We start from the raw sequence: 11,200 nt of genomic DNA on the forward strand, positions 1-11,200 counted from the left end.
ACCTTCCACATATTTAGTATTGTTCATCGGATAGGGCGAATGTGTGTGTGTGTGCGTGTGTATATATATGTATGTATATATATATATATATATGTATGTATGTATGTATGTATGTATGTATATATATATGTATGTATGTATGTATGTATGTATGTATGTATGTATGTATGTATGTATATATATATATATCATCATCATCATCATTTAATGTCCATTTTCTAATATGAAGTGGTGTAGTTGTGTGGTTAAGATGGATTATTGGCTGCACAGGGTGTTGAGTTCAAATCTTAGTGCAGCTATTTTCGTTAGTGTCCCTAAACAAGGATGCTGCTTCCTTGACTGACCAAAAGACAAACGTTTTCAATTCACACCAGGCTCCAATTGTCTGCTCTGGCTTCGTTTCTACAGTTGGATGCCCTTCCTAATGCCAACCACCCAGCTTTTTACATAGAACCAGCACTGATAGGGTCACCGAGCAGCCCTCGACTGGGAGTGGGGAGTAGTATTGAAGGTATGGGGCTTTGTTTCAGTTGAGAGATTTAAGGTATAGAAGGGAGAAATATAAGTGTTGTGCTGTGGAGCAGAGACATGGATACTCCAGTCGGAAAACAGAGGAATGAGTTGGAGAGTGAGAGAAGAATGAGAGTGTGAGATGATGAGGATGTCTTTGAAAGCAAAGAGCAACCAGTTGTAATCTCTACAAGGAATGTAAGCTTCATTCACTGTTTTAATGTAGCAACTCTGTAGAATGGGCAGGAGTGGCTGTGTGGTAAGTAGCTTGCTTACCAACCACATGGTTCCGGGTTCAGTCCCACTGTGCGGCACCTTGGGCAAGTGTCTTCTACTATAGCCTCGGGCCGACCAAAGCCTTGTGAGTGGATTTGGTAAACGGAAACTGAAAGAAGCCTGTCATATATATGTACATATATATATGTATATATGTGTGTGTGTGTGTGGTGTGTGTGTGTGTGTGTTGTGTTTGTTCCCCTAGCATTACTTGACAACCGATGCTGGTGTGTTTATGTCCCTGTTACTTAGTGGTTTGGCAAAAGAGACTGATAGAATAAGTACTGGGCTTACAAAAGGATAAGTCCCGGGGTCGAGTTGCTCAATTAAAGGCGGTGCTCCAACATGGCCGCAGTCAAATGACTGAAACAAGTAAAAGAGTAATGTTAACTTTCACACACACACACACACACACACACACACATGTACGTACGCAGTTGGTATCCTGTAATTTTGTCTTCCAAGTTCCATCGCTGGTCATTGATTAGCTCAGCCTGGAGTTTCAGGTTAGGAAATACTGGTACAAGATGCTTTGTTGTGAGACTGAACTCACAATCATGTGGTTACAGAGGGAATTTCTTAACCACACGGCCATTCCTGTCCCCATGGCAGGGAACATTTTCAAATACATTCCCAAAGGAAATATTCTTATTTTTCTTTATAAATTACTCTCCATTTTTTCTTTATTTCTTTTTTTTTCGTTTCATTCATGAGGCTGTGGCCAGGCTGCAGCACCACCTATTGGTGTCCCTGTACTTGGCACGTGATTTGAGGTGCTTCTGTAAGGGGGAGATAACTTGGGTATCACTAATGTAAGACATTTCTGTTCGAATGTTCGGCTTCTCACTCCCTGCTCTTACACAACACATTTTACTCACTTGTACATTGGGCTTCTGTACAGTTTCCAACCCATTAAAATTTCACTCATAAGGAAATGGTCGTCCCAAAGACATGTTAGAAGACTTTTGCCCGAGGTACCACAGAACCATTGTGGCTGTGAAGCAAGCCATCTTTACAGAGTGAAGAATATTTACGAAAAATTCTGTTTTCCCTTTGTGTTCTTTTAGACATTCTGGTCTTGAAGTGAAGTCTTATCGATATTATGACCCTAAAACATGTGGCTTTGATTTCGCCGGTGCCATGGAAGACATATCGGTGAGTTTCCTTTTTCTTGTTGTTTTCTAGAATTTCTTCCTCTCTTAGAAATTTTTCTTTGTTGTTTTTGTGGCTTTCATTTGGATTATTGTAATTTTATTCCGTCCAGAGGATTCCTTCAGAACCAAACATCAGTGAAAAGTATCCACCTCCATCAAAACATCTTGTCTCATGTCCATCCTGCACGTTGACATGAATTCTGCAGATTTTGTCAAATGATTTTGTAGAACTGAGAGGAGCCTTTGAACTCTCTTTGAATAATTTTCAATATATTTTCTATTATCCGTCAGTGAATTTTTTGGTTTTGCACCAAAATATTTGAAGGATTTATAAATCTTAGCAGCATCAGTCCTTAATTCGCAGAATCTCAAGCCTGATTCAGTGCTGGTTCTCTTCTCGACCATTCTGAACCTCTGACCTAACAGAGCTTCCCTGTATGTCATCCCTCCACATTTCTGGAGTTTTTATCAGTCAATATAGATGGGAGTCTCAAGATCTTTCCTTGCCACCCACCCCATCTCTACCTGCGATAATTTCAATGTTTCTCTAAATGCACACAGTGATTGTGCTATCGACATAATTCGGTTAAAATCAAATTAATAAATGCTACTGGTCAGTCAGGCGATGCGAGTGTCCCCTGACTGCCTCCCGTGCAGGTGGCACATAAAAAGCACCCGCTACACTCTCAGAGTGGTTGGCGTTAGGAAAGGCATCCAGCCATAGAAACTCTGCCAGATCAAGACTGGAGCCTGGTGCAGCTCCCCAGCTTACCAGTTTTCTGTAAAACCATCCAACTACTACTACTACTACTACTACTACAATTATAACGATATTATTATTATTATTATTATTATTATTATTAGTAATCGGAATCGAAATTGAACCAATCCTATGACTGGCACCCGGCAGTTGCCGGGACCCCTGGACTGGTGGTACGTAAAAAGCGCTATCCGAATTGTGGCTGATGCCAGCGCCGCCTTGACTGGCTTCCGTGCCAGTGGAATGTAAAAAGCACCATCCGATCGTGGCCGTTGCCAGCCTCGCCTTGCACCTGTGCAGGTGGCACGTAAAAAGCACCCACTACACTCTCGGAGTGGTTGGCATTAGGAAGGGCATCCAGCTGTAGAAACTCTGCCAGATCAGACTGGAGCCTGGTGCAGCTTCTTGGCTTACCAGTTTTCTGTAAAACCATCCAACCCAAGGCAGCATGGACAGTTGACATTAAACGACGATTCCACTCCTCCTCCTGCTGCTGCTACAATTATAACGATATTATTATTATTATTATTAGTAAAGGTGGTGAGCAGGCAGAATCATTAGCACTCTGTGGACAAGATACTTTTAAACATTTTGTCAGTGTTTACACTCTGAGTTCAGATTCCACCAAAGTTGATTTTGCCTTCTCTCCTTTCAGGGTCAGTGAAATAAATACCAGTTGAGCCCTTGGATTGATGTAATCAACTAGACCCCTTACCTTAAAATTTCAGGCCTTTTGCCTACAGCAGAAAGGATATTATTATTATTAGTAGTAGTAGTAGTAGAAGAAATAATGATAATACATGTTGTGTGTAAGATGTGATTTTGCAGAGGCTGGGACAAATGTTTGCAAATCAGGCAGAAGAGAAGAGAAACCTGAATCTGGATTTTAAAAAATCTTTCTAGTTTGTTTCAGTCTGAATGTTTTCTGGCAGCTGGGTTTGAACTTGCAAACCTCCTCTTTAAAAGTCATGTTTGATTGATGTAAATAACTAAAATAACGTTGTTGTTGTTCTATTACAGAAAATACCAGAAGGTTCTGTCATTCTACTCCATGCTTGTGCCCACAATCCAACTGGCGTTGATCCTAAGGTGAGTATTTTTCGTAATGCTGTTGGGGTTGTTAGCATGTGACCCTGTTACACGGTTGTCTAGGTCTTTAAATTCAGACTTTTATGTCAGTAGTTATTGTTGTCTATTGTTGAGTTAGCCATCATTCAGCCCACCTTTAATCAAAGATATTCGAGGTGCGATCATCTTGCTTTTTAATCTGGTACAGTGTATCTAGGACTACATTATTCAATGTGTCCTTGCATGTCATTTACCTCTAGCTCTCTCTGCATGTAACAAACCTTTCGTCGGAGGCGTTCCAGCCATGATTGTTGTGTCCTTTATTCAGTCATAGTATATCTAAGACTACATTGTTTAATGTCTCCTTGTTTAGTCCTGGGTCTGCATGTAGCTCACAAGACATGGCCCCCTCCCTCAACTAAGTGGGTGTGTAGTGGCTTCATGCTGGGTACCGAGAGGCTAATGTATGACAGAAGGACAGGAACAGGTGCCTGGCTGAAGGGGAGACCCATGGCTACTTCAGCTGGAAAGAGAGGGAAGAGGTGGTGGGTGTGAGGGCATAACTTCAAGGTACAAGAAGGGGACTATAAAGGAAGAATAAAAAGAGGGGATGTGAAAAGAGATTGGCCGATGGTTAGGGATGGGGATAGAGGTGAATGCGGAAGATATCCTGTATACTGTTTGCATGAACAGAATGGTGCCAACCTCAAGCTTTTTGTCTCAAAGAACAATTGTCTTTGGAGACGTTGTGCATTAATAAAACATGTTCCAATTGACATCAGCAGACTGTCAGACACTGCTGTTACGACTTAATTTTGCCTTCTCAGTGACAGACACCCCTGATCATTTGGAGCTGATTAGGAACTTCTCAAAGTCTCTAAGTAAAAGTTGTTCTCTCAAACAAAATCCTGCATCTGTCACCATTCTACTTCTTATAAATAAATAATATATATATATATATATATATATATATATATTATATTAAATTAGGCAAATCAAACAGTGAAAAACATAAGCCAATACATAAAATTAATTTAAAAATATAAAAGTTAAAAATAATTTAAACTTATAATTTTATATATATATAAAAATATATATATATATGTATGAATGTATATTTTTATATTTATGTATTATTTTATTAATTAATTAATTAATTTTTTTTTTTAATATAATATAATATAATATATTTATACTATAAAATTGGATTTAATCATAAATTTATTTATTCCCTAATATTTATTATTATATATATATATATATACACACACAGCTATTTTAAAGTAATGCTGTTTTAAGTTTATATAATAATTTTCGTTTAACTGTCATGTCTCCAAGTAACAAAGATTATGTTCCATGTTTGCTTCCAGCCAGAACAGTGGGCTGAAATGAGCAGCGTCATCAAATCACGGAAGATCTTCCCATTCTTTGACATGGCTTACCAAGGTTTCGCCAGTGGAGATACGAAGAAAGATGCCTTTGCTGTGCGCAAGTTCATTGAAGACGGTCATCAAGTGTCCCTTTGTCAGTCTTTTGCTAAAAACATGGGACTTTATGGTAAGTTGTTCTGGTTTCCTTGTTCATGGGTTGTTTCTTGAAATATTGTCCTAAAGTTCGGTTGTCCTCTGTGTGCGCTTGCCACATTGCAGGGCCGGCTCACTTCGTTATCTGTTTCAACACCAGTTTATCGTTAGGGCAACGACATAGACCAGTCACTGGTGGACTGTATCAATAAAGATCGATACTAATTCTACTTCAACTCACTGTAAACACCCCCACCCCTTTATACCTATTTCTTTACTGTCCACAAGGGGCTAACCACAGAGAGGACAAACAAGGACAGATAAACGGATTAAGTCGATTATATCGACCCCAGTGCGTAACTGGTACTTATTTAATCGACCCCGGAAGGATGAATGGCAAAGTCGACCTCGGCGGAATTTGAACTCAGAACGCAACGGCAGGCGAAATACTGCTAAGTATTTCACCCAACATGCTAACGATTCTGCCAGCTCACCGCCTTCCACCCCTTTGTATCCTGTAGAAAAACAACCAAAAAAAAATGAGGTCTAGGAACAATGAGGAAGGATTTGGTGGTGATGGTGTTGGTGCACTAATTAGGTACTTGACACTATTTTCACATATAATGTGTTGAAGGCAGAAGCATGGCCATGTGGTTATGAAGTTTTCAGGTTCAGTCCCACATCGTGCCACCTTGGGCAAAGGTCTCCTACTGTAGCCTTGAACCGAGCACCACTTTTTGAGCAGAATTGGTGCATGGAAACTAAGAGGAGCTCGTGTGTGTGTGTGTGTGTGGATGGTGTTTCCAGATGTCCTCATTAAAATACTCTGTGAATATTTTAATTAAATCTGTTATAATCTTAGCTTTTCCAGGACCCTCTCCTTCCGCCCCATGCATACACAACCACACAATATGCACATCTTTGTTACCATGGTGATGTCTTAATTACAGGTGAAAGAGCTGGTGCATTCACCCTCGTCTGTTCTGATGCTGATGAAGCTGCAAGAGTTATGTCCCAGGTGAAGATCATTATCCGACCCATGTATTCCAACCCTCCAGTCCACGGTGCCAGACTCGTGAAGACCATCCTCACTACACCTGAACTTAATGCACAATGGTAAGGTGTTTCTTTCTCTTTCTTTTCAATCTGTCACATTCTTAATTACTCTGTTGCTGAGTTACAAGCCTTTACAGAAATTACTCCTACTTGGTCACCTAGGTAACGGAAGCTACCAACTACTTCTAGTTTTTCTCCCTGGAATGTGGTGGAAGTTGTTCTCTGCACATTTTCAGTGTTTGTTGCTCCTGAGTATCTGCCACATACAAAAACTATCTTCCCAGTTAGCCTTCCTTTGATATTGCTGCACCTCTTATGTGTCCATAGCTTACACTGGGTACATCTTATGGAGTTTCTACCTACGCCTTTTCTATAGATTGAGCAGGGCCATCTACATGAAGAGATTTGTGGGCTGTCTGCTTTCCTACTTATTAGGACTTTGGTTTTAGCTAGGTTGACTCTAAGGCCCTTCGATTCTAATCCTTGTTTCCAGACTTGAAACTTTTCCTTTAGTTCTGAAAGTGACTCAGCAATTAGAGCAAGGTCGTTGGCATGGAGGAGCTCCCAGGGGCATCCTGTCTTGAATTCCTCTGTTATTGCCTGGAGGACTATGATAAACAATGAAAAATCAAACAGAGAAATGAGACATGCAACATAAAGAATATTCCCCTTCATCAGTTGCCCCTGTTTCATCCACTCTGCATTTCGAAGGTAAGGACAATACGCGACTTCATTGAAACATAATTATATATATATATATATATATATATATATATATATAACGCAGAGTAGATGAAACCAGGACACCTGATGAAGGGGAATATTCTTTATGTTGCATGTCTCGTTTCTCTGTCTTTTCGTTGTTTGAAAAAAAAGTTTGTTTTCTATATTTTTGTTTTTTATGTTTTCATTTCTTGTGTTCAACGGTTTTTTGATGCCCTGTACCCATATATGCATGTATATATACATGTAGATGTAGGTATGTACATATATGTATGTATATATGCATATATTTATATATTATTTATATATATATATATATATGTGTATATATATATATATATATATATATATATATGTGTATATATATATATATATGTGTGTGTGTGTGTGTGTATATATATATATAATTATGTCTATATTTAAAATGACTGTGATTACGTTTGTGTTGTTGTTTTCAGGTTGACCGAGGTGAAAGGTATGGCTGACCGTATCATTGGTATGAGAACGAAATTAGTGGAAGGTTTGGCTAAAGAAGGTTCTTCCAAGAACTGGCAACATGTCACTGACCAAATTGGTATGTTCTGTTTCACTGGATTAACACCTGAACAGGTACGTCATCATCTTCCTCTTGCTGTTGTGTCTGTTGGAGAGAGGGTGTCACAGTGTGGTAGAGTGGGTGGTGCAGTGTTGTGGAGTGGTGTTGTAGTACGGTGCAGTAGAGTAGTGTTAGAGTGTTGTTGGAATGGAATCCATGCCAGAAGTCTGTAGTTAATAAACTTGCCTAAGGCTGCTAAACAGTGTAAAGTGGTTACCATAGTAGTATAAACACTGGTGTGTCTGTGTGTCTCTGTGGGGTGGGAGGTAGAGGCATGTAAGTGATGTGGCAAAGAAGCAGTTGCCAGACCAGGCTGGAGCAAAGTTGGTGGACGAAGGGCAGATAACTCTTCGGTCCTTAATGTCCAGCACTCAGTTGTCAGGTGAGAGGTCAATCAGGGTCTGCCATCTCCAAACAGAGGTCCTCTCTCTTTCATATTGTCAGTGGTCACGTGAATGTAGAAGAGAAATAAAGGGAGAAGGGTAAGGGGGGAATAGAGAATAGAAAATGTGTGAAGTTGGTAGGGGTCGGGCGGGGGGGGGACAAAATAAGGTCCAGTCCTTGTGTTGGCAGTGGTCTGCTCCATGCTGACCTCACGCACATTTATAGATCACATACACATAAACACACGGGCGCCCACTCTCTCTCCACTCACCCTCTCTCCTATTCCCCGCACCATACTCACCATGCTTCCAGAGATGACATTCTGTCTGACTGACCCTCTCTGCTCCATACACCTCACCATTCAATGCCATTCACTTTAATTTGGGATGGTATTTTAAACTGAATTTTTGAATGGACAGAAACATTGTGGAATGGAGAGTGGAGCAGCCTCCCTGGAGCTGGTTTCATGGTAAAAGGCAACCATTGAACTCTATGAAGTGGTCGGTCTCTGGAAGGGTGGCCGTCTGTAGAAAACAACACCAAATATGAACATACAAGAAAGATGTCTTTTGACCTGACCAGGAAGGCAGGGGTCCCCCCCCCAAAAAAAATGAACTGGCTCAGACCCTGATGGCTTGTGCAGTGCATAAAATGGTAACGTGGGTGACATTGGACTCTCCCATTGAAGAAGATGTTTGAGTGTTCAGTTTTTGCTGAACGATCTGCAGAATTCATTTGTTTCTGTGCCGGTGGCACATAAAAAGCACCATCCGAACGTGGCCGATGCCAGTGCCGCCTTGGCTGGCTCCCGTGCCGGTGGCACGTTAAAAGCACCAGCCGATCATGGCCGATGCCAGACTCCCCTGGCACCTGTGCCGGTAGCACGTAAAAAGCACCCACTACACTCTTGGAGTGGTTGGCGTTAGGAAGGACATCCAGCTGTAGAAACACTGCCAGATCAGACTGGAGCCTGGTGCAGCCCCTGGCTTCCCAGACCCCGGTCGAACCGTCCAACCCTTGCTAGCACGGAAAACGGATGTTAAACGATGATGATGATGATGATGATGATCAAGTGCTGTGTATTAGCTCACTCTCTCTCCATCAAATTGATGCTGCCTGGACAGGTGCTACAGGTGTGCCATGCGTCAGGCATCGAAGTGATCGCAGATCGAGGTGAGATGAAGTGTTTTGCTCAAGAACACAACAGACCACCCGGTCTAGGGACTGAAATCAGGGTCTTGTGGTCATGAGTGCAACACCCGAACCCCTAGCCCATGCGCCCTCACACATGTATGCACACACACACACACACACACACATTGCTGCCTTTCTCTCTCTAACTTCTGACCGACAACATTTGATGTTGGTGGGGGTGGGTCAGCTCACCTGTCTGGCCTAATACCAAGGGAGACCACTCTGACAGGCACAGGCATAAACACACACACACACACACATATACAGACATATATATATATATATCATCATCATCATCGTTTAGCGTCCGCTTTCCATGCTAGCATGGGTTGGACGGTTCAATTGGGGTCTGGGAAGCCAGAAGGCTGTATCAGGCCCAGTCTGATCTGGCAGTGTTTCTACAGCTGGATGCTCTTCCTAACGCCAACCACTCCGTGAGTGTAGTGGGTGCTTTTTACGTGCCACCCGCACAGATGCCAGACGGAGCTGGCAAACGGCCACGAACGGATGGTGCTTTTACGTGCCACCGGCACGGGGGCCAGGCGAATATATATATACACATGCACACACACATATACTTACATACATACACACAAGTATTGAGAGTTTGTTGGTTGATTAATCCTCTGTGTGTGTGTGTGTGCTTATGCATGTATTTCTATTAATAAAGGATTTGTAACATAGGAAAGAAGATCACAGTTCTATTTAACTTTGAGACCCTCTGTAGTTGATGCATATATATATATATACATGTGTGTGTGTGTGTGTGTGTGTGAATTAGTATTCACGTTGATTAAAAACAAAAGTTAATTATGTTCCTGTTTAATTTCTTTCTTGTATCATTGTAGGTTGGACGTTTGACAAAGGAGTTCTCCATCTATTTGACAAAGGATGGTCGTATATCCGTGGCTGGAGTATGCTCCGGCAATGTTGATTATTTAGCCCATGCTATACACACAGTAACCAAATAATTAATTTTATACACCCTATACAGCGCTCTGTATTTCTTCAACTCCCTTCTTGCATCTGTAATCCTATCTTACTGAAAGAGCTGTTGGAAGATTCCATTCAAAGAACTGTTTGGAAGATTCCATTCAGTTTTACATACTTCTACCCGCGGTAGATTAGAACTGTCTTAGAAGGTGGCACCACTTAGCTCAGCTTTCAACTCCAAATACATGAACAAAATCGATTTCAAGGAAAGCCTTTTTTTCTAATTATACACACACACACACCACACACACACACACTCACATATGTATATAAATTTTTGTTTTTAGAAGAAATTTAAAAAAAATAAACCAACAAACCCCTTTTGTGATGGATAAATAAATTTGACAAACAATTTTCTTTTGGTGTTGTTTTTTCTCCCCCAACCTTTTTTGTTTTTTTTATTTACAAGTTTTCAAATCCTGATGATGGCTTTAACAACAGCTAAAACTGAATCCCTAATCAACTCCTTTGTTTATCTCCCTTGCTGCTGGCTGATAAATATGGTCTATTTTCACAATGAGATTAAACACAAACCTTCTCTTTAGCAGGGCACCTGCTCCTGTTCCTCTTAGCTTTTTATTTCTCAATGCTACACCCCACTTAGTTGAGAGAGTGGGGGTGGGGTTTTACCTTGCAGGTATTTGGTGACCCTCATTGTTGGTGATGATGTCAGGTGAAAAGCACCCAGTACATTACAGTGTTAGGAAGGGCATCCAGCTGTAGAAACTCTGCCAAAGCAGACATTGGAACCTGGCACAGTCCTCTCGCTTGTTTGTCCATGTTGAACTGTTTAACACCTGCCAGGATGTGGGAAAAAGGATGCTAAATGTGTTGATGAAATATATGTGTGTGTGTGTATCTTTCACCATCCTCATCATTTATCATCCGTTTTCCATGCTGGCATGGATTGGACGGTTTCACCAGAGCTGGTAAGGCCAGGGACCACACCTGGCTCCACTGTCTT

The 11,200-nt window shown here is 41.2% G+C and overlaps 1 protein-coding gene across 1 annotated transcript in view; it reads left to right on the forward strand.

Annotated features, from left to right (window-relative positions):
• LOC115221535 (aspartate aminotransferase, mitochondrial) overlaps positions 1-10,589 on the forward strand; it is a 25,905-nt gene extending 15,316 nt beyond the window's left edge. Inside the window, exons 6-11 of the mRNA XM_029791736.2 lie at positions 1,854-1,941; positions 3,721-3,789; positions 5,139-5,325; positions 6,242-6,407; positions 7,529-7,679; positions 10,092-10,589. Of these exons, the coding sequence (XP_029647596.1) occupies positions 1,854-1,941; positions 3,721-3,789; positions 5,139-5,325; positions 6,242-6,407; positions 7,529-7,679; positions 10,092-10,214 (784 nt within the window). The 3' untranslated portion in view covers positions 10,215-10,589. The remainder of the gene's footprint in view (positions 1-1,853; positions 1,942-3,720; positions 3,790-5,138; positions 5,326-6,241; positions 6,408-7,528; positions 7,680-10,091) is intronic.
• The last annotated feature ends 611 nt before the right edge of the window (positions 10,590-11,200 follow it).

Source organism: Octopus sinensis, linkage group LG18 (assembly GCF_006345805.1).
Source record: "Octopus sinensis linkage group LG18, ASM634580v1, whole genome shotgun sequence".
NCBI classification, from domain to species: Eukaryota; Metazoa; Mollusca; class Cephalopoda; order Octopoda; family Octopodidae; genus Octopus; species Octopus sinensis.